Here is a 25,107-nt window from a genome sequence, read left to right on the forward strand (position 1 = left end):
TAGATTAGGCACTGGAAAAATTCTAGCAGTTAAAAGCATCGAGTGCCACTGTAAATTCGTGTGATTCGTGTTCTAACGTACGGTAAACAGCTAACATTAGACTCTAACTCGTTTATAGACACTCTATAAAATAATTATTAGGATGAGATTACGGTAACTAGGGTCTACTGTTAAACAGGTAGAACTAACGACCATAACGCTATGCTTAACTATATCTAACTTGCGCTAACATTAGAAATAATGGCATAAGCAGGCCTAGGCCTACTATCTACTGCAGTTTGTCAACATCTTTTGGGTGGGTCACTCCCCAAAATTAGACAGTCCTACACTGGGATATAGGCATAGACACTACCCCAAATCTAGCATACCGTAGTTAGGGGATCATACTTTCTCATACATTGCACCAAATCCTTTGAACGATCTTCTATTGTATAATCTCTACGAGTCACGACATGCATCTTCAAAACCAGGGCCAAATGAGGCCTAACCAACGTTAATAGATATTAGAATACATTGTAGATCTAGGCCTACAGTACGTCGAAGAGCCCTAGCTTGCTTATTGTTGTTGTCTAATTATAGATCTACGATATCGCCTACTCTGTTGTAACGTAATACAATGCCATGATCATCTTTTTAGGTAGAATGAGGGCTTTATAAGAGTCTCCTTGAGTCTCTCTAACGTTACACGTATTGAGTGAATGCGTGCCTTGTGGTTCTCGCGAAGTGAAGGCGCCGCGATACCCATTCATTTGTACATGAAATCTCTCGCGAAGCGAAGGTGCTGCGATACCCATTCATTTACGCGTGAAATATTTCGCGTCGCGACGCGAAGCAAAAAAGGCGCGAAAATCACCAGCGTGGTATAGTTTTTACCATTTCCCTAGGGGGTATAGTCATTTGTACAGTATGGTAGAATGATGTTTTGTTGTTTACAGTGCTCTCGACCAATCAGAGGACGAGAAGCAATTTGTGAGGGATATAATTTTCACTATTGTGTGGTGAACTTGCAGATATTATTGCCATGTGTGAACTCAGCCATCATTTGATTGGCGTTTCCTGCCTGTACATACCACGTACTCAGTTATTTGGAATCTTGTACACTGGTATGTACACACATTGTACAGCCTTGTATGTTATAAGCTTACATGAATGTGCTTAGTATGCTGAGTTGGAGGGGTGTATCAGTAGAAAGCCCTTGTCTGTGTGCCCCTGACTCAATGTCCTGGCTCATGTTGTGGTAAATGCTCACCATTTGTGAACCTTCAATCAGCTGAATTTTTGTGTTTATTTACGCTTAGGCCTACATTAAATTGATTCGTTTCATGTCAGCTAGCCGGGACATATCATTTTTTTTAATTTTTTAAATTAGAGTAGAGTGTTCAATAGAGTATGACAGATTGTACTCTCTTGTGAAAATTTGTCACCAAAAGAGAGTTTTTTGTTCATGGAAGCATACTGAAACAAAGGGGGGGGGGGGGAGGTGTTGTATACAACATATACATGTAATTGAAAAGTGAAATTATAACAGGCACTAACTGTTGAACATGGATGGCATCCTAGTGACACTTTGAAACTGTTTTTAATCTCAAAAATAGAGCCCTACACATTTTACACGAACAAACCTGATGTTAAAAGCAGGAATCAGTTTTTGCATCCCCTTCAAGCAAAAAAAAAGTATACATGGTATGTGCATTCTATCGCAGCGTTCATGTTGGGGGGGGGGGGGGGGGGTTCAAGTACGGCGTAGGTTCACACACAGCTGTATGTGACATGTTGATCTGCTAAAAGGTGTTTGACATCCCTAAACAGGTGTAGGATAGAAAGGAAAGTGAAACCTGTCCTTCATGTTTGTATTTGCCAGGAATGGAAGGGTCATGTGACTAAAAATCTTTTTTTTTAAAAACAGATACATTGTAGCCATACAGTGTCTGCATCGACAATCCCACAATGTTTAATAGTAAAAAGAATATGCTGTGGATATGGGTTTTCACATGAATTTCTTTGTTGAAACTGCGTATTGTACTTGCTCCAACATTCATACACTCTCCGAGGTGCAAATTATTGTGCTATTTCTCAAATTTTTGTGATAATTCTGAAGCGATTACAAGATTTCTTGAGATTTACATGTACATTCATTTGTAGGATACATGTATTGCAATGCAAATCTCCAGAAAATTGTATTCAGCTTTATTTGCGTCAGTGTTAAAGGGACTGTACAGTACTGAGGTTGAGGTGGGGATTCATGTTTTGAACATTCCTAAGTGAGATAATGAGAAACCTCTTATGAAATATGAAAGAGGATGTAATTTTAAGATGGATTCAACGTTTATTTGATGAAAATTGGTTTTCAAATGGCCGAGATATCCAAAAAAGTGATAATAATAAAAGACTACAGGCCACGCCTTTTATTAGGATCTCTGTGTTTCACCTTGTTTTTGGATATCTCAGCCATTTTAAAACCGATTTTCATCAAATAAACTTTTGATACCCCTTAGAATTGCATGCTCTTTGACATTTCATAGAGTGGTTTCTGAATTTCTTGCAAAACGTTAAAAGCTAAATCCTCACCTCGACCAGAACTGTACACATCCTTTAATCCTACCGTGTGCCTCAGGTGGAGTGCCATGAAGGTGAAGGGTGCTGCCTTGTTGAGGGCTAGATACACAGGTCTTTTGTGCACACAACATATGTGTATATTGAAAAACAGCATCAGTTACATTTTTCGCTTTTTATGTCAATGTCTTGTGAATTCTAGAGGTTTGTAGTATTTGTACACAAAGCCTTGAAACTGGTGGCAAAATTTGTTTTTGTAATAGCAGTCAGTATCTGATGTAAAGGAATTCATTCGTTGATTGACTTACAGTATGTCATACACTGTACGTGTACATTGTACAGTACGTGTTATGCCAAGTAACAATAAAAGCAAGTATACATTAAGATTAAAGGCATGGTACAGTATTGGTGGAGATCAGAATTGGGCTTTTAAGTTTTTGCGGGATGCCAAGACAACACCAATGAAATAGTACAGAGCATACCATTTTAAGAGGAATTCAAAGTTTATTAGATGAAAATCGGGTTTGGAATGACTGAAACATCCTAAAACAAAGCGATCGTAATAAAGTGTGGGTCCCCCACTTTATTAGAATTGCTCTATTTTGGATATCTCACTCATTTCAAGACCAATTTTCATCAAATAAACGTTGAATTCCTCATGGAATTACATGCTCTTTCAAATTACATGAGAGGTTTCTCATTATCTCACCAAAAAATGCTAGAAACTTGAAATTAGGCCTCAACCAAAACTATACGATCCCTTTAAGAAATAATCCATTATGTACGTGTATAACTCCTTTGTATCAAACATTACATGGAGATATTTGTCCAGATGTTACATTCTACTGTAAGTTAAAAAATAAATAAAAGATCATGCTGCTGGTATTGTCCTCCAAGTAGCTGATGCACACTGATTGTTGAGACCAGAGAGCAGCCACAGAGTGGGACACGTCTTCTTCGGGCGACGGAGATGGACGGAGGAAAATTAAACTTAATGTGCCCGTGGCTAGATCCGGCACTGTTGCTGATGTAGAACATGCGCTCATTACTGCCCGCACCTCGGACCCGAAAGGTCTGCAAGCGCGGAGACGAAATTTCACCACCTGTCCGCTCCAAGGCCCAGAGTGGAGTGCGGTGCGATCAGATGCCAAAATGAAAGCCTCCACTCCCTCATGTGCGCATGGTTGGCTTTACATTGTGTATTCCATCATGGTCATATGGGCCAGAGGTACAAATGTACATGGGATACATGTACCTCAAATGTGGAAAATTGCCCAGCAGCCTTTAAAAAAGACAGCAAAGAAAGAAAGAAAGAAAGAAAGAAAGAAAGAAAGAAAGAAAGAAAGAAAGAAAGAAAGAAAGAAAGAAAGAAAGAAAGAAAGAAAGAAAGAAAGAAAGAAAGAAAGAAAGAAAGAAAGAAAGAAAGAAAGAAAGAAAGAAAGAAAGAAAGAAAAAAGAACAGGTTCTCCATCAATGTAACAGTTAGTGAAATTTGTTCTGCTAATATGGATATCTTTGTACATGTATGTTGATTCATTATTATCTTTAAACTGGTATTATCAAAACAAGTTACTGATGAGCTGTGTGTGCTGTGAGTCACAATTGTTCAGATTCTGATATAATATTTTGCTAATTCATATACACTGTATTGAGTAGATGATAAAATGACCCAATTATAAAATGCTGGTAGCACTTAACTCAGTGGCATATCAAGTTGAGAAAGAAACAAAAATCATTTCGACAGTTTGAGACCACAGCTTCAATGTTAGGAACTATCCTTCCATACAGCATGAGAGTATCATAGTTATTTCAAGTACTAGTACCATTGGCTGGACGGTCATTATGCAAATGCTGCACAGGACAGAGTGGATTAGTTAGATTGGGTGCACAAGTTTAACTTTGGAACTATTTCTATTAAAGGTTAAACTAGAGCTGTTTGTACATCACAGAGCTCTCAACATTTTATTCCCTTGTCATCCTCTGTACATCCTATCTCTTTTTTTAGACAAGTCTTTTTTTTTGGATGCTAAGGTTTTGCACGCACAATCAAAACCCTTTCCTTAGCAATGGACCTGCCTGCATGTGAAATTCACCTGTTCAGAAAGACCGGTGGATTATTTGTCCCCTTTCCTCCCTTTATCGCATTTGGCTCGAACTAAGACCCGTACACAATGAACAGCTGTGCGTGAAGGCCAGTGCTTCTGACTCCCTCCGGCAGTCTTCCCAGACGGGGCTAGACTCCGGGGTGCTTCCCAGCGTGACAAGGCAGTCCGAGTAATTTAACAAGATTGCCGCTGTCCTAATGTGTTATTCTGCGGTTGTTGGTTGCACTCGAACTACTTCCTATGTGAACCATATGTGTACGATAACGGCATTGATTTACAGTATGGATCCTCTACAAGTCTAGCCATCTGAATCTAATGTATTAAAGCAGAGCAGTTTACAAGGAAATATTGTACTTTTTTGTATGTTTTCTTCTGAAGTAGTGTTTTTTTTTTTTTTTTTTTTTGGGGGGGGGGTTACTGTTGTGAGAACATAATTATCAAAAACAAAACCCTGGTATTTGTACTATTTCTTTTATTTTTCCTGGATATTTTTGTTTCTGATGATGAATAAAGTCATGGCTATGAGCAGCACTGTAAATCAAGCATTGCATACGAGGATATGTTTCATGTCAGAGCTCCATTAGTAATAATATCTGTTTGAAGAAAGTGTAAATAAAATTGGAATCGTTTGTTTAGACTGCTAGGAGATGTGGATGTGGGGGGGGGGGGGGGGGGGGGGAGGAAGAGATGGTAGAAGAAGAACCTAGATGAGTACCAGCGGTACAGAATATCTTGACAGTTCGCTGCAAACTTTCCCAATTAGGCCTACCTATCTTTTCACTTTCTTGTTGAGAAATATCAAATGTCACGTCAGTATCTGACTCCATCTTCCATTCTCCCCATTTTTTTCTCTTCCAGAACTCAAGAAAAGGGAGACTGAAATTCGATGCTGCCGATATACCTGCACACTTAGGCGACATCAACAGTCCAGATTTAGTGCTCGAAAAGGACAAATCGTGGCGATTATTTGACGCCACGTCATACATTGAGAAAACAAAAGTGAGGCCCGGCGGTGATGCCTACGCGAGAAATAAATTCAACCAAGTAGAGAGTGATAAGCTGCCAATGGATAGAGATGTTCCAGACACAAGGAATGCTCTGTAAGTAAACACTTCAGAATGTGATCACGATCTCATGCCATGCAGTAGCATACTCGTGAAGGATGTGCCACGCTCTATGCATTTTAAAGGGAGATTCATGACATGAGCAATTATTTCACTGCATGCTTTTGAGGGAGTGGTCAAAGCAAGTAAATTGGAGAGTTCACAAAGTTTTCCGATTGATTCTTACATCTGTTGATAGATATATTTTCGTTAATTGTATGAGAAATCTTCTTTGCAAGATATTGAAACTTAAAATTATCTTGTCTTTGCTGTGTATGATGTGAGATGTTGAAATCTAATGGAGATGTAGAAATCTACAAGTGATAAGCTTGTCGTCATGGCATGTCTAAATTGTCTGTACACTCTCGTTCCATGATTAGTCTTAACTAACAATGCAACAAGAATTATTCTCATTTGATAAGAATGAAAAAGGGTTGTTGATTTTGTAAGGAATAATCTGTTTAGTGTGTAGGTAGCCTGTAGTGACTCTAAGCTTCAAAAAAACAGAATTATATATGATCTACACAATTAATGATTAAGTGTTTAAATTTCACACCTTTTTCAAGTTAACATGAAGGGTTGAAGTAAAACCAAGCAAGCAGAATTGAAAAGGTTTCATCAGAATAGTGCCTAAAAAAAAACCCCACACACAGAAAAAGGAAGTTCTGAAATGTTAAAGTTTCACTTGTCACAAAACTGTGGCATTAGCTGGCTCACCACGAACTACTGGGTATCGTAAAACCAGAAGTATTCATGTGCATTTTGATTTCGCTAATTCCGCGAGAGCCAAGATTTGTGAAATTAAAATGTATGCGAAAGTTTTTGTCTACACTAAAATGCATTTGGCAATTTGCGAAAATTTTATGCCGCGAAAAAGGCCGTCGGCTCCAATTCATGAAAAGTTCATGTCACAAAAATATATCTCTTTACAGTACACAACTTTATTGAGGTGATGATGTCACACATCATAATGTAGCCTCACAAGTATACCATTGACCATTTATACATGACAAATCATCACTGTTTCCATTAATGAAATCGAAGAGAAAATCTGTGAAAAATATTGTAGTGCACTGCTGTAACTTGGCAATAGTGACTTTATGAAAGAAGGGTAGTTGCTGACTTATTGAGTAAAAAATGAAAACAAGTATGATGAAGATTTGTCTTTTTTTGGTGCCTAAGCCGGTTTGAGAATTGTGAGTTGATGTCATCACCTCACAGCTATGTATTTTGTGATGTGGTTGAGATCATTATCAAATTGCTTTGAAAACATAGTTTTTTCAATTCCAATTCCGTGAAACATTCTCATTCTAAGCCCAGATGAAAACTCTGTCATTCTGTTTGTCAAATTTAACTCTGTTCATAAACAGTCAACTTTGACACAGTGTGAAATGGCACTTTAACTGGATGAGTCATCTTTTATGTGATGCTGAGATGCTATCAGTTCCTGTCCTACTGCATTCCCCCCATTGCTTTACAATGACAGAGTTTTCATGTGCAGCATCATAACATTATCGTAGGATCTCGAGGAAATGTTTACCCCTGTCACCCCTGAGAGGATGACTTAAAAAAACAACAAGTGAACTCATACTGTTCATTACCATTGTGTCGATATTCATATAGGAAATACAGTATGTCCCCCCAAAAAAATTACAATTGGATTTTTGCATTGATAACACCCAATATGATTAAACCATCTAAATGCTACTTCTACTAAATGCTAACGTCTTAAAATATAACATCTTAGCTCTATTTTGCAGAAAACCCCATTCAATTTGGTTAAGCGGTCACAGAGAAATGTGGATTGTTGTAAAGCATGTCATGAGTCTGATTCTTCAAAGTTAAGCCCTTGGATGCTCTTGGAACTGTAATTAATGTGTAAACACAAATATAGACAGAACTTGGACGGGAGGGATTCCTGACATGCTCTACAAAGATCCTCATATCTCTTTGACCACTGAAGCAAATTGAACGGGGTTTTCTGTAAGATGTGGGCAATAGTTTCATACCTTGAAATTGTGTTTGGATTGATTCACTATTTTTAAAGTTATCGTTGCGGAGGGTACCATTGTAATTTTTTGGGGGACATACGGTATTGATGGCTCTGAATGGGTTACCAGGGGATATTGCTCGGGTCAAGGCCAATATTGCATGAATCAAAGATGAGTGCAATATTCAACCTAACAAGTGCAATATTTCCTGGTATTCCATGAATTAGAGCCATCCAACAGAATCATTATCCATCCCCACTAGAGAAGTCAAAAAAAGTATTGTTGTAGTTCTAGTACTAGACTTTGCTAAGTCAACTCTGCTGAAAAAAGGAGTAACTCGCAATTCCTAATATAGCAAGATGTTCGCGCGCTTGTGAATTCTAACAAGAGTTCATGTACTTCGTACAGTAGCAAGCGTTGAGGCACTCAGTAGCACTCGCGCAACAGATGAGACAAAATACGGTGTGCATTGCACGGCCACTAACAACGGTAGCCTATGGGGAATTAATACATTGGCAGTGTATATGCATTTTGTACAATTTACTCTCGTATTTGCCAAGCGAAATTAAGCAGACGAGAATACAAGTTTTTAATGTACCCCTAAAACGTCTTATATCTACAACGTAGATGATAATGGAAATGTTGATTTAATGTTGATATATATGACAATTGTTCCAATATTGAAAGTAGGTGTGTACATGTATGTATGCATGAGTGTATTGAATGGGGGCAGGTGGGGGTTTATTGTTATTTTTCCTTCTTGATGTTGCCGTGTGATGTGGAGCATGAATTCAAAATGCAAAGTCTGAAAATCTGCTTCTTTTCCAAAATGTGATGTCAGATTCGTTCACGTTGATTCACATGACCATCGTACCTTGGGGGGGGGGGGGGGGGGGGAGGAAAACAAAAAGGTTTGCTGTATAAATACCCAGGCCTGCTGATAAGTCATGGATGGTAAGTATCTTGTGATGCTTCGGAGTTGTAAGAATATCTGGCAAAGAGGGATGATCTGACTTATTGACCCTGGGTTAGGCAAAGTGCAAATCTCAGTGGTATGATAATCATATAAACCTGGGACGGTCGGGCAATGCCACAAGCCCTGGTGCACTGGTGGGTGAAATATTGACCAGTCACATGCAGTGATGGTTGTATGACATGCCAATCTGTGGTAGAATACTTGACTAGGCAAGTTTGATATAACAGTGTGTCCATGTCAATTCCCATCGTTCCCTTTGATAGCCATGCTATGGGTACATACAAGTACTGATGAAGTGGTTTAAATATTATGTCTGTATTGTTGGTCTGTTCATTCACCTTTACATACATATGTACAGTGTACAGTGTAATGTTGAGTTTTGAACTATGCAAATGTCAGAATGTAACTTTATAATTCTCTGTAAGGCGTAGGGTCCTACATAACAGTTTAAGTAGCTTTGCCAAGTAGGTTTGTACATCCTATTGAAAAAGAAAAGAAGAATGTATTATTATGTGGTAGTAAACAAAGGTTAATGATCATGTATTTTCAGTATGATTGAAGTCTGTTGCAAATTTTCTGGGTTAACATCTTTTATAAGAGGATCCTAACTTCTAAGTGAAACGCTTATACTCAGACATGCAATGTGCATTGTACATTGTGTATAAAGTTGTACATTGCATTTTTACCGCGTCTCTGCAATCACATCCGTTACCTGCTTCGAAACAGAGACAGATGCAGCTGTAACGACATAATATACCTTGTAGATTCAGGAGGATGCTCTTGTTAGTCATGAGACTCGCATCTGTCACTGTACTAATGTGTCATTTTCATGAGTGGAGAGATCCATATCCATTGGCCCACGTGGCCAGCATGTACACAATGTAAGCAGGAAATCCTACCTTGACATGTTTAATATAGCCTATCCACATGCTACATTTATACAAAAGGATTTACCCACTTCCGAGCATCTTGTCTACCGTAGTGCTAAAACAGATCACAGACAATCCAGTAGCTCTCACATGCATTATGAATTGGAAATGGCCGGCATGAATGATTGAACATACTGCCATTGCTCAAACTTTCACATATTATGTTTACACTTTGTAGAACAGGGGCAGCTGCCTGCTTCGTATGATGTATGTGTGCTCCAAAACACTGAGAATAAAGGAAAGTACGCCAGGGAGAGATTTGAATTTGTAAAGACAGTAAAACAGCAGCATTAGATCAGTAAAAATTTGTCAAACTGTCAAAAAAAAAAATCTATTAGAAGTTTATGTCCAATCTAACCCAGAGGTTTCGCTTGAAACTGCATCATTTTAATTCTACTGTGGGCACTTAAAGGTGAAGTCCACAAAAAATATGGTGAATAAAACAAGAAAAATGAGAGGGAGAGGGTATTGAAATTGACTATGTGATATAATACCATACAAATGTACATGTAGCATGTGAGCTCACCTTCCATTTTCCCTGTGCGTAAACGTGCATAATATCTTTTTTTGTTGATGATGGGATGTATCATCTGCATGAAGGGTTGTGTAGAAAAAAAGAAATATAATGATTGAATTAAGGGTGCATGTACAATTGGAAATTTATTTGATGGAGAAATGAAAATGTCTTATTTCATATGTACTTGAAAAAGTATGTATATAGTACAGAGCAAATCGGGTGAGCTCGCATGTGACGTCACAGAATTGCTCATTTGTGTTTTATTGACAGCAACTTCCAAAATATCATAACTTTCATAGCTGTAATCAGAATGTGCTCAAACTTTCACTTTCCTGTTCCTCTTTAGTTTTCTGCTTCTATTCATACAAACTTTTCTTCAGGGTAGACTAGACTACCGCTTTGAGATAGGCCTAATTCTTGTATGAACAGAGTATCATACAGTACATTTTGGAAGAGTCCAGTGCTCATCATAGAGAAGTGCCAGTTTGTATTACCTACCCTACGATAAGTTTTAGTGGCCTAGGCGAGTACCCTGTCACCCGTCACATATTGGGGAAAGTCCGCAATTATTTTTTCTAATGAGAATTGAAGAAAAGTGTTTCACCTTTTCCTGTCCCTCAGTTCAAATAGATGCAAAGCAATTTCTGAATTTTTACATTTATTGTATTGCTGTACGATGTTGCTTGAAATGTATAAACCTGTAAAAATTGGTTTTCACACATCCTGTCTACGGGACCCCTTTACGGTTTTCCTTGAGGGACGCCTCTTCACACGTTTTCCGTCGGATAAGTCTGGTCGATACCCTGTTTGACCAGATTGGGAATTGGACACTACTCAAATGTTCAAGCAGACGAGAGTGCTGTATAATGCCCATTATCAACCAGGCATCAAATATCAAGAGTGCTACACCTATCTGCATGAAAAACAAAAACGTAGCAAAACAAACAAACCAAAATAAAAAGGATAACAACCCCGGAGGCTACTGTATATTCTGCGACATCCGACATGGTGTGACGTTCAATGATTGTCCTGCCACTCTTAATTGTGTATTAGCTTTCTAATGAATAAATCATGGGGACACACAACACTCAGTATCATCATCATCTGGCTCAGAGACGCAGAGGGGCTGCTTCATACATGTGAGTTGGAAATGATAGAATCAGGCAAGGGTAGTGATGTAATGAGATAGGGCCTGTCATTTTATATCCAGGTAGACATGACGTCCATGCAATGTTCTTGAAAATTCCTAAAGGGCAAGCAAATTGCTCCTTTTTCATAGCTTTATTCAATTTGAGAAAATATGTAGGGATGAATGAATTGTCCTGAAAGAAAGTGTCATAAATGCTGATATTCAGAATTATGAATGATATTGCTTTCAATTGAAATGCAAACTTGTCTGACGTTGCAACTGATTGTCTGACGTTGTTTTTTTTTTCCGTTGTGATATGAATATCCCATGTTACGTACTACATATAAATGTACATGTAAGTACAGCTGTATTCGTGTGAATGAGCCCAAAGAAATACTGTTGTTTTTCTATTGTATCTCATACAATTTTCTTTGGAAATACTGTTTGAATTTCTTGCTCCAATTGTGTCACTTTGCATAGATTATCAAATAATTGCATTACAAAAATTGACAGTGCAGAGAACTGTGATGCATGTATTCTTTACATGGCACAGTTTCCCCTGCACCTGCTGACCTTGATACACCCATAGTGGTATACATACTCAATAATTCATGACCGCACTGACATTGCACTTGCCTCTAGAAAACCCTGAAAAAATATAAAAGGCATCGTTTTGTGTGCATGTGAGAAAGTGTGTGTGTGTGTATGTATGTCTGTAAGTCAGTTATTAGATACACACTGTTATATATTTTAATGTTGGCTGTGGACATCAGATATAATCTCTGCTATGGGTTTCAAGTACTGTGGACAACATACATGATACGAGTATGTAGACTGTTTTAGTAGCACCATCAGAGGGTATATTTGTGCAGCTTGAATATGTCTGCTCGCAATACATACTTTGGATACTCGATGACTTTTTCATTTGTGCCGAATTGTTTGCTAATGCAATGAAGGTGGTGGAGAACGTAATTGATTTGAAATTATGTTATTTTTTAGTGAGTATATGTGCATGTATACTAAAAGCACTAAAGACATTGGAAGGGGTGGGGGGTATTTGTTCCTCTTGCTAGTTGAGACTAAATCCTTTCATAATGTTCAAAGCAAGGACTTGGATATGCAGCAAAGCTGAATTGAATGAAATGGAAATCAGTTGCATTCAGTTCAAATTAGTTCATTTTTTTCCAGTGTTTTACGTGTACCCTACATCTGTGTCAAATATGCATATTATGCAGAACCACCAAATATTATACCTACAAAGTTACATTATGTAGTTTCTCGAATTAAGTATAAGAAAATATGACTATCATTTTCCCCAAATTGATTTGTGCATTCCTTAGTACAAGTGTGGAATTTGTTTTTTTATATGTGTGTCCCATAGTTTGATTTTTGTCCTCAAAATATTGATTTTTAAAAAAAATGTACATCGATGGGGGTGCACATCAGATCAAATTCACGTCGCATTATTGATCCAGATTTTTTGCAGCATCACTTGGCATTTGGCAACTGGTGGGAAAGTTTTTTTTCTGTTTTTGTTTGTATTGAAATATGGAAGATATACTATTTCAGTTGTGATTGCAGAGGGATGTTGAATGAGATCCTTTATACTATCATCACAAACAAACAAATTTACACAAATACAACTGTATGATATACAATGTATGAACAGATTGAACGGGATTTAATTGCCTGGGCTGCATTGCAGTCTCTTTAAAAGTATTATGATCTCTAATGGCGAAAAAACAAAACAAAACCAGCAGAAAGCTTGTTTAAGAGGATTTACGTTGTAAGTATCTCTAGGGATTGATGCAATTCTTTATAGTGGTTCAGGCCAAAAATATAAAGAGGAGGATTGAGGAATATAGCAACATTGGATGGATGGGATGTTATGCATGACATGGATCTCATAAAATGGGTAATGTTATTAGGTTGACTCCATCATGTGACGCCGTTTCTATTAGAAAATGAGACAGCGCTGTCATCATCCGATTTTTGGGCTCGTCGTCGTCTTCTTGGAAAGAAAACTCTGTAAGATATAGGGTTCTTACAGCATTTGTGATGGTATTGGGTTACCGATTGAGGTACAGGGACAGACTGAACCCTGCTGGAGGCCGAATTACACGGCTACTGAATATTCATGGCGGACGGTAGCCGTTTGATTTCGTACCAAGTCCCGGCGTCTGAGTGGTAGCCAGTTTTGGCGTGTCCATCGGGTTTACTTCATGTCGCTTTCCAGGAGGAACACGCGCTGAACTTGCAAATTGGGGGTCGGCTTACATGCACATTGAGTGGAATCCAAAGCACAGACAGCCTGCGAGGCGGGAAACATTCTACAATTTCACGTGCCGCCCACCAGATTTCCTTATCATTCCCTCATCAAATACAGACACCTGGGCTGCAGATGATCTTAGAAATGCTAGAACTATTACAGAGATAGATAGATTTTCTAAAATGATAGAGAAAGCCAAAGTGTGAGGAAGGGCTTGAGTAGTTCCGAAAGTGAAATGTCGCTCCCTGTTAATTGCAAGACTAAAAAAAAACATATTACCAATGTAGTACACATCATCTACAGTACATGTATGTGTGTATGATGAATGATATCATGTGTATGCCTGAAATCTTTTGCAAGAACTATGAAGCAGCTTCCTTAACCCATTGACGACGGGCTGATTTTCCTACAACACACATTTCCCATAAAAACCTGCGCGAGTATACTCGGGACTCGTCCTCAACGGGTTAATTGAATTGTGCTGCCCAGGGGCATATAATTATGCGCTGACAGCGTAAATACATTGCATGGATCCTTTTGTCACTCAATCCAAAAAAAAGGTTGGGTAAACTTGTAAATTCATGATTTCCTTACTTTGTGTCCAGTTTTGGGGACTGACTGTTCACTTTGGGTACACATAGTACACATCGATTAAGGAATGACAAGTTACTCAGATGTACATTGTACGTTCATACATTGTAACTTTTGAATGGATTGTCCAATTTTCTTCAAAATTTCACTATAATGTGTTCTACTGATATTGCTGCATTCACTTTATCCACACATTATGAATTTGGGTAAACATGTCCTCTGAGCAAGACTGTATTGATCATCCCAACCCTAGCAGCAGCTGTCTGCTCAGTCACCTTTGTTGATGTGTGCGTATATTAAACCAAGGAGGTACTAGTTCACTAGTACCTCCTTGATTAAACAAAGTGTGCATCATGTACCACACTCCATTATGTCACAAGAAGAAAAGCTGGTAGAAGAAAACAAGTTTGTAGGACAGATTGCCATCATAGAAAAAAAAAAAAAACTTTGAAGAGAATGCATTGCAGTGAAAAATTAAAATTGCCAATTGGAAAAAAAGCAGAGAATACAGTACATTAGAAAGGAAGTTAGCATTTTTCCATGTTTAGCCCTTTAAAAAAAAAAGAAGAAGAAAAGTTATTCTGTAAAGTTTCTGTGCATTCAATGGTATCTGGTAAAATAGTATCTAAAGTTTTACAATGCATTGAAATATTCATGATGTCTGCTACCCTAAAAATGTCCTTTGGCAAGATATGAAAAAAGGACAAATCCTCCTAAATTCAGATTTATGCAGGACGAATAAAACAGCAGTCCATGGAATAAGAAAATTCAGCACCTCAAGCCTCAAGCCCTGGAATAGCTAGGGATTTATTATTCTGTGCACATTTGTTTCCCATGATATATGTATGTCTTCTCTCTCTCTCTCTCTCTCTCTCTCTCTCTCTCTCTCTTCAGATGAGAATAAAGAGATCAGCCACCTTGGCTGAAAATATATCTATCTATTGATATGTACATTGTAAACAGCTACTAAACTGAGAAATGTATACTGGATGAGTAAAACATAAGGGGGGGGGGTTCAGGATGAAGGAAAGAGCAAGAAAGAATGCAGTGTACTGAGGCTACGTGGAGAAGAATGTTTTATGACTCGTGGAATTGGATGTCATGTTTTATCAAATATTCCTTGTAAGCATGATTTCAAGCATGCGATGCTACTTTACTAGCAATGCTTAAAGTTGAATTTGGACTGGATTTGATAAGGATCAAAGGTCAAGTGCCAGGTACATGCATTGTATAAACTTCTTTGCCACTTGCAAAAATCTCAAGACATATTTTTCTCATGAATCATCCAGTTTTATACAGATTTTGACCCTACATGGCCTGAGCACTGTATTTTATGCAGAGCAACTACAATCTCGTGATAGGTGAAAGGTCAGAGGTCAAGGGTCAGCCTTTGACCAACTTTGTTATTATCATCCTCCAGTTGGGTTGAGATGGAACAAAGCAGTTTTAATCTGTTGTTTGTGTCAGACCTGTCAAAGGGTGGAAAAATGTCACTCAAAATGGAAGGATGACATGGAGGCATACACGTACATTCACATTAATTCATGGAATTAGTTTCTTCCTATAAATATTCGTGAGTTCCTTTTTTTTTTTCTTGTATTACTCGCTCGAGCTCACTGCTCATCAGTGAGCACATCAAGCAATTATTTGCAAAGTGAATGATGGGAATATCATTTGATTTCAATGTTACTACCAATTGCACTGCAGCTTCTTTCCTTTCAGTGGAATATTACCCCTTAGCCCCTACCATCCCCCACCCCCCCCCCAAAAAAAAAAAAAGAAAAAAAAAAGATGAAGATGAAGAAGAAGAAGCACTGGATCATTCATATACCTGTAACTGCAAGTGAAAAAATATGAAGTTGTGTGAAATCTGTGAAAGTTGCTATTAAAGCTGAAGTACCCCAAAGCACCCCAAACATTGGCAGGAAAATTACAGCAAGGAATACAAGTTTTTGTGTGACATTTGCTGTGACATTTCAGAATGAGAATAGTCTTTGCATATTAAAATCCCTAAATACATGCCATGTGACCTCTGCTCCTATGCCCAGTGGTCACACGGGAAATGTGCAGCTAGCTGCTGAGGCAATTATTACGTCATGATTACATTTGCATGCAGCAGATAGGTGAGCCAATTGTGATTTTTTTTTTGCTGCAGTGTGAATGGAAGGTCAAACGTGTTTTCGATATCGCAGTATTTCCCAAATGGGAGTGGGCCTATCTTCGTTTCTCTCTCCCGCGGACATTGCCCTCAACCAACATCCTCAAGTTTTCCACAGCTTTGCCGAGTTTGATATCTGCAGATATTTCGCAGCTTGCAGACTTTGTCTAATTTTGTTGTCGATATCTTTGAAACTTTATCCAAGTAATGAGGGATGATGTTAACAAGTTTTGTACCCTGCAATCGACATGCTCTGAATGCGTCCTCTTTTGGTTCTCGTTCGTTCAGATGTAAGAAGACATCGTGGGAAGTGACCTTGCCCGCCACGAGTGTCATCATAACCTTCCACAATGAGGCGAGGTCAACATTATTACGAACAGTCGTCAGGTGAGCAGCCAGTGTGGGGAAAGTGACTTCACACTGAACAGATGTGAGACCAGTTAAATGACCTTAATTGAGACAGCCAATCAAGCCTTTCATTTGTGATTAATGACTAATAATGTATGTGTATGCCATATATTTAGTGAGTCTAATTTTTGAGATTCAGGATTTTCTGACAATTTCATGAGTGGTTCAATTCACGATTGTTGAGTGTAGTAATGAACAGAGAAATGTATTCGTGGACATTGCATTCATTTCGGGATCAGAGTTAATATTTTCATGTGTTGAATTTAGGGGATAGCAACCAACTCACGAAATTAGCAAAAATGATAACCCTGCAAAATATTTGGCATATACTGTACATTGCGTGTATTTGCCTCTTGTTAAATGCTTTGAAAGAGAGTATAAAATTTTCTTTAAATACATAGATTTCTCTTTAATATGGTATTCACGAATGGCATAATCTATCAAAAAGTATATGGATTTTTAAAGGTCAAATATGACAATTCAATTCACAAATAATTTTACTTGTATGACAAGATGAGAAGAAAGTTTTCGTTCTAAATGAAAGACTCTGCTATGTTTTGTACTGTTCTGTCGTAAGTGCATTAATCATGGCCTCGTATCCCTTTAATGAAAGGGTCTATAGTTTATATAAAACTGGCAAATGTTTAAAAACACTTTTTTTCTGCATGTTTTCTGTACACTTTCACTTCATGTGATTGTAAAAAGCATTACTTTGATTTAAGGCTGACAATTTTTTTACAAAATTCCTAAGAAAGCATCGTTACTGATCACAAAACTAATGTTTAATAGATCTGCAGCTACCAAATATCAGAGATCCATGCCATATGGTGAAGAAAGATTGTCTTACTTCAGTGTGTTCATGTCAACAGTATTTAGTAGGATCGTGAATAGTAGAAAGTGGGGTGGGGCTTGGGGGCAATAGTCTAGCATCCAGGTGTTTCCGTTCACATGTCTGTGCTCATGAGGTGCTGTCTTGAGGTATACTTTGTGGCTTGTGTATCAGATAACCTTCTATACTATGAAAGATGTTGGCAGAATTGAGTACCCATGGTATCTATACGGCACTCACAGTTATTTCATGTCAAGGGAATAGAAATTCAAATTGATATTCCTTGAACCGAGACACAGAAATGTGATGATGATATAATTATTGTATTTCGAAGGATTAAGGGGGGGGGGGGGGGTGGGGGGTGGGTGGGAGAGGAAGCCATACTGTGCGAAAACAAATAGAGGAATTGAGATGCATTCAAGCCTGCTCCCCTCCTCGTCTTGTTGATATCCCTTGGGCTTGATGTGAGGAATAGTTTCGAGATTTGGTTTTGTCTTTCAGTGTCTTGAGGAGAAGCCCAGCTCACATGATCAAGGAAATTATCCTGGTGGATGATTACAGCGATGATCGTGAGTATGCCCCTGTAACTCGATGCCGGGCAAACGGCTGCATCGCACATCTATTACGTTTGAACTTGTGTGTGATGGAGAAAGAGAGCAATGCTGAACTGGAGGAATAACTTGATTACTTTGCAAGCCAGAAATAGAAGCCCTTGCTACATTTCACCATCATGGCATGGACTCACATACCCCGAGTATCAACAACGGGACCCTGTTATTTGTTTGGGAACTTGAACTTGCACTTGTATGCACACAAATGCTCCCGTCTTCACGACACCATTTGTAACCAGATCCCGTCTGTTAGTGTGAATATGTATTTGTGTGTCTGTCTGTTTGTCTGTCTGTGTGTCTGTACATGTATGTTTTTGTGTGTCTCCTTGTGTGAGAGTAGAAGCTCAAGAGAGGCATTTGGAAACATGATAAGCTTTGCACAGTAAAGGGAGAATTCTGCATACAGGAATCGGGGGCTTGTTTTGCAGAAACTTTCATTTACCAATTTTCATCAGTTTCATTTTCATTCAATTCAAAGGGATTGGCTGAAAATTCTTCTGCATTTAGTCCTCTGGTTGGTGACACATTTAATGTGCATTACTGCTCGTATTTTCAAGCTAACTTCAGCGAGTAGGGTAAAATCAAACGTACAAAATGGTAGAAGTTCCATCAACGGCATATATAGATATTAGTAAAACTGGGATAGATAACTTTCATATGTTTTCACAAAACAGCGATATTACTTGTAACCAAATCTCTTCACTGTATAAACCTATGCCAATTTAATGGTCCAATGATGTCATCACCTCACAACCCTTTTCAGTAGTTTTTACTAAAAATATGTAATCATGACTTTGGTCACTGACTTTGCGTTGATGAAACCTACCCCTAAAAGTCATCATTGCTGACCATTACAGCTCAATTATGTTCTGATGAGGAAACAAGTTTTTTTGATTGATTTGATTTTGTTTGTTTGTTGTTGTTTTTTTTTTTTGCAGAAGAGGGGGGGGGTGAGGGTATGGGGTTGGAGTAAAGGAAATTGATTAAAGTTTATATGCAAGTTAGTTACAGAGTTGAGAGCTGATAATGTCATTACCTCTTCCAATGTGCACGGATGGTTGTGAGTGATATCAAATGTTTTGGTAAAACACTTGAAACACGAAATTAACAAATAGCTTGTGATTCTATGTCTGATTTCGAATCAGCTGGTGCCAATCTCTGTCATTGATTTGTACCATATTCATCAAATCCTGAACAAGGGAATTGCATTGCATTTTGACGCTGCTTGTGTTCTGTCGTTAAAGTGAACGTTTGGCGAAATCATGGCACTTCTGTGATCTCACAATGGTATTGAAAGCCACCTACATTGTATCTTGAAAGTGCAAGTATAGTTGTTACTGTTTGGACTTGTAAATCCATTTGCTGTGAAAAGCATTTTGCTTAATCGGGTAAGTTTTCCGAAACAAACAGCATACATGTGTGTATGTACTTGTTCAATACAGAGAGATTTATGGTCAAACACTCTGAAGAGTGTAGCAAAGTCTTACAATCAGTTCAAAAGTTTCAAATTTGACAGTTTTGCCTACTTGATAGCATGTGCTGCCCTCAAGAGATGGGAATTCAATTGCAGTTGTGATGTCATAATTATAGACTGATGTAATGAAATTGTAACAAGATTTTAACAAATATTCATTTTCCTAAGAAATTATTAAAGATCGAGCAGTAGACTTAGCACCCGTAGAAAGCGCTGGAAATGATATTGGCTTGAACACAGCTCATGAAAACGAAAGTGAAATGTTTCGCCAATCTGTCTGCTTTTGCTCCAACTACGTGTTGAAAAACATCCCATTTAGAAAGTGAGGGATAGAGCCATGGAAGAGATACTGTATACGCCGAATATTTCGCGAGGTTTTTATTTTTGCGAATTTCGCGAGTCGGGTGCTATTCGCAAAATTAAAGACACGCGAAAATATTGACTCTGATCCCGATGTGAATGTGACGTATGCGTGTACACTTCTCCGTTCAGTACAGGACTCCACGATCGCGAATTTAACCACTCGCGAAATCGTCGGGAATTCCCAATTCGCGAAAATTTAGACTCGCGAAATATATGGCGTATACAGTATATGCAGAGAGAGAGAGAGAGCTATACAAACATACAAACAGACAAAAAAACAGACAGACAGATTGATATGTGGGATTGAAAGCAATGTATTCACACAAACCTCCATTACAGACCTGCAAAGAGCAAGAAAAGGGGAGAGAGGAAAAAGGATAGAGAGAGAAATGGGGAGAGGGGGAGGGAGAGAGTGGATAAAATCTCAGTGGAGATTTGATGTGAATTTGAAAGTAGTGTGCTCTCACAAACCTTTGTTTCAGAGGGGAAGTAACAGGAGATTTTTGTTTGATGCATGCTGGAGTAGACTTGTCACATTATAGAAACAACAGATTCATTTACATTCTCTCCCATCTTGTTCACAGTCACTCAAATACGCACATTCTATGCCTGAACTATATGGTTGAACTGTGGATTCGCCAGCGCGTACAAAATATTCCAGTCTGTGAGAAAAATATGTATTAATTCATGACTTTGCGTTGATGCATTAGAATTGTGTGAATGAATAAATACATTCACAAGTGTTCTCAGAATTCAAGTATGTGTAGTGTAGGATGTGACAGATATATATTGTGAGAGAAAGTGGCATTTTTGTTTGTTTGTTTTTTCTTTCTTTCATTCTTGTGCGCTCCTGGATGGTTTTGTGCACAAATTGCCATTATTTATAGTTAAAGGGGAATTTCAGACCGCCATGGATTTTTATAGTTACAAAGGAAGAATAAGATATCTTAAGCACAACAGTAAAAAAATTAATAAAATTGGATAAATATGAGGAAAGTCATGATATTGCATAGTTTCACCAATTTATGCTAAACAGTATACGGTATAATTATATTAGCTGCAATTCATTGACATCACCAACTCTTTCTGTTTGTTATTTGTTTGAGCTTGTATTTTTTTTTTTTAGATCTGCCAAGTGGTGCAACTGTGCACAACAGCCAAGTCTCCCTAACTTATACTCAAAGCTCTCTCAAAAAGAAAGAAAGTAATAATAAACCTCTTTGTCTCCTGACAAGTGAAAATGAATGCCTTCCTGATTGGGAAATTAGTTTTCATACTGAGACACAAAATTTGTAATATATGTAAACACCAATCTTGCTCATTGCTCTTTGGTCTGCAACCTTCCTGATTTTGATGCCATGTGTGAGCATTGACTGACCTGGCTGTGTAAAAGCAGAAGGTGGTTTTAAAATATATACGTGTACGACAACAGAGCCTGTATACTGTACATGTAACTAAGTTTGGCTGCATGATTTAAACTGACCTCTTGACGACTTTCTGGCTTTTTTTTTAATGTTTTGCCTTGGTGTATATCTGTTTGTACAAACTGAATTTGTACTCTGAGGCAGATGCTTTTCCGTTTGCAGGTCGATTTGGAAGGATCAAACCTTTTCCTGTCTTGTTTTGACATGATAAACTGTGTTTTGCGGGCATGTGTGTCTGTGTGTCTGTCTGTCTGTGTGAATATGTATTTCCTATGTACATGAGTGTATGTGTAGAAGAGGCGCATAGGATAGCTGGACGTCATTGTTGTAGAGAACGGGTTAGGGTCCTGTGTGTTGCTGAACCTGCAGCAATGCGGTCAAGTTGGTTTGTTGGATGATGGGGGGGGGGGGGGGAGTATGAAGTGGGAAAGGGGGAGCAAAGGCCATTGCAGCCCTAAGTCTTTGCTAATCTAATAGCTGCAAATGGCTGCTTACACTTGATCACACCATTTGCAATGCCGCGCATTGCCCGCGGCCGCGTAATTGCATCACATCTAAATCAATCTCAATTGCGCCGCGCGCGGAGGATGCTGCTTGTCGTCTGCTCCTGTCAGGGTCGGGGGAAAGAGCTGCTGGTACTTGGGTCCTTGCCAAAAATCGATGGCAGGACTACTAGCAGATTTGGTGAAATTGTTTTTTTTTTGGCTAGGGTCAGGTAAGGTTAGTGATTCATTCATATTCCTTGTCGTCACGCTCATGTTGTTCTGCTTGTGAAATTATTTCAGACAAGTCCCTGTTTTCTTTGCATGAGGAAGTGATAGAAAATTGCTGATATGCAGAGGATAGTCGAGTAAAGAGATATGTGTATTTACCGTGGATGGATGAAGTGATGCATAAAGAATGAACTGCATCAATATTTCATAAGCTGCTGTAGGGCTGTGATTGTTATTACTGAGTAATATTTGAATGAGATGATTTCAGCGGAAGTGCAAATCAAGAAATTTATTGATCCACTTAAAAAATATGTAGAATAGGCAAATTATTCATTTTATGATGAATTCCAAGTTTGGGTTGCTGAAGCTATTTCAGTAAATTATTTGGGAGTTGTTTTCCCCCAATGTGTAAGCAGTACTTCTAGAGTGAATAAGAACAGATATTTTCAATTATAGTAGGCATAGTAAATATAGCAATTAATGATACTGTCATAAAGATATATCAAAAGAATAGGAATGATTGCAGACACAGCATTTTATGAGAAAAAAAAATCAGTGACAATTAATGTGGAATAAGATAATCATAAACACAATTTAATATTTTTACTGTCTTCTGATCCTTTCAGAGTATATATTCAAAGGGCCTCTCAGAAGAATTACTTTGATCAAGTAACAGTTGTGGGGTTTTGATGTGTACATGAAATGTTCGTGATTCTCGACAGAAACAATGCTATTGTGAACTCAGCTCAGTGTGTATCAAGGACATTGCTCTTTGCATTATTTAATTCTTGAGAGGTGTTTACTGATTTGGACCATAGAAAATTACATATTCTGTCTTTTCCCATGCAAATCAAACTGGAAAATGAAACTGAAAATGAAAGACATCATGAACGAATTCGAGTACAGCTTTACCCCGTGCCCACTGTATGCTGTGGGACATGACTTTTGCCCTTCAGATTATCTTATTAATCGTGCATTGATTATCCAGTTGACTCAATATATATATGAAATATGATGCTGTCATGTCATATCATTCATATGAAAATATCTCTTTTTCATACGCCATGAAGACTTGTGTGTGGGTCAGTGGGAGATTTATGAGGGTGAGACGTCATCACCTCTTAAAAGTTTAATGGATATGCTTGTTAATGATAGCACTCCTTTTCTGGAAACACAAAACTTGAAAACTCCATTTAAGCATCTTATTCTAGGTCTGATTTTGATGAAATCAGTATTACATTTTGTATTCTACCCCCTCATATTTGTTTGAATTAATTTGATTTTTTTTTTTAGTAAGCCAGTTTGAACACAGTGTAGAATTGCCCTTTTAGATTATGAGACATGACTTAGATCTGATTTATACGCTATTTTAATTCTGCGCCCTCATTGTTGGTAGTGTTGAATGTTAGCCAAAGTGTGATTCAGGCCAAGAGTGTGATGTCATCGTGTGCTGCCCTATTGTGTTCAGGAGCTATTCTGATAACAAGCCAGGTTCATATCATTTACATGTATTCATCATCATGTAAAAATTACTACATACCTACCCAGTTGCATGCAGTGGATGTTCGAGCACACCAGTGACACATAGTCCGGGAGCCAGCGGGGGTCAGCCTAGCTGAAAAGGTTACCAATTTTTATGTATATAGCAATTTAGTACATATGCCCCTAAGTATGGAAATGCACGTCTGGCTGGTCATCGGTGGTGGGTGTGGCCAGGAGGGCCAAAAAAAGGACCCCTCAAAATTAGGCTAGCCTAGCTGGAAAAGTAACCCCATAAAAACAACTGGAACTTGTTCGTTACACTTACAGGATAAATGAATGACCATTGCCAGACGTTTTAAGTGGTGGGGGGTAGCCGCCAGACGCTCTTAAAGGCCCAACTCCAGCTAGGCTAGCCTAGCTGAAAAAGTAACCTCATGAAAACCACTGGAACTTGTTCGTTACACTTACAGGATAAATGAATGACCATTGCCAGACGTTTTAAGTGGTGGGGGGTAGCCGCCAGACGCCCTTAAAGACCCAAATTTTTCCAGCTAGGCTAGCCTAGCTGAAAAAGTAACCTCATGAAACCCACTGGAACTTGTTCGTTACACTTACAGGATAAATGAATGACCATTGCCAGACGTTTTAAGTGGTGGGGGGTAGTCGCCAGACGCCCTTAAAGACCCAAATTTTTCCAGCTAGGCTAGCCTAGCTGAAAAAGTAACCTAATGAAACCCACTGGAACTTGTTCGTTACACTTACAGGATAAATGCATGACCATTGCCAGACGTTTTAAGTGGTGGGGGGTAGCCGCCAGACGCCCTTAAAGACCCAACTTTTTTCCAGCTAGGCTAGCCTAGTTGAAAATATAACCTAATGAAACCCACTTGAACTTGTTATTTACACTTACAGGATATATGCATGGTCGCGTTGTCAGACGTTTTAAGAAGTGGGGGGGGGGTATAGCCGCCAGATGCCCTCAAAGGCCCAATTTTACCAGCTAGACTATAGCCCTGGCTGGAAAAGTAACCTCCTGAAACCCACTGGAACTTGTTCTATGTTTGTATCTCACCTGATAAACACTGTCGACATAGTATTCTGGTGTTCTTTCGATAACTTTCCACACTTTTGAGCTATATGACCACCAAATTCACTCCTCAGATCACCTAATGATTGCTGTCAAGTGTTAATATTGGTGAAGTCCGACTACGTCAACAGTCAAAAAGTCAATGAACTAGGCATATGCCATTTGAAAATCTCTGTAATCACAAAGTCGATACGTGGACGAGACATCACTTCGCTTTTGCCTTGTTAGATGGTGAATATTTGTAAGCTTCCGTTTCTAATTCATACAGCACCAGCATACATGTCTGAGAATAGCGGTAAAGAAGATTAGAGTCTTTGGCAACAAGTGCAAAATTAAATTATGTGCCTTATTTGCTAAACAAACGTGGTATAGTGATAGGAGGACAACGACCTGTT

General features: G+C 38.5%; 1 protein-coding gene across 1 annotated transcript in view; it reads left to right on the forward strand.

Annotated features, from left to right (window-relative positions):
* Positions 1-25,107, forward strand: part of LOC139724497 (polypeptide N-acetylgalactosaminyltransferase 2-like) — a 124,720-nt gene that overhangs the window by 13,760 nt on the left and 85,853 nt on the right. The window contains exons 2-4 of the mRNA XM_071635632.1: positions 5,517-5,758; positions 16,610-16,708; positions 18,060-18,127. Coding sequence (XP_071491733.1) covers positions 5,517-5,758; positions 16,610-16,708; positions 18,060-18,127 — 409 coding nt within the window. The remainder of the gene's footprint in view (positions 1-5,516; positions 5,759-16,609; positions 16,709-18,059; positions 18,128-25,107) is intronic.

Source organism: Diadema antillarum, unplaced genomic scaffold (assembly GCF_040938485.1).
Source record: "Diadema antillarum isolate AM-2024a unplaced genomic scaffold, OU_Dant_1.0 scf00000217, whole genome shotgun sequence".
Classification (NCBI taxonomy): Eukaryota; Metazoa; Echinodermata; class Echinoidea; order Diadematoida; family Diadematidae; genus Diadema; species Diadema antillarum.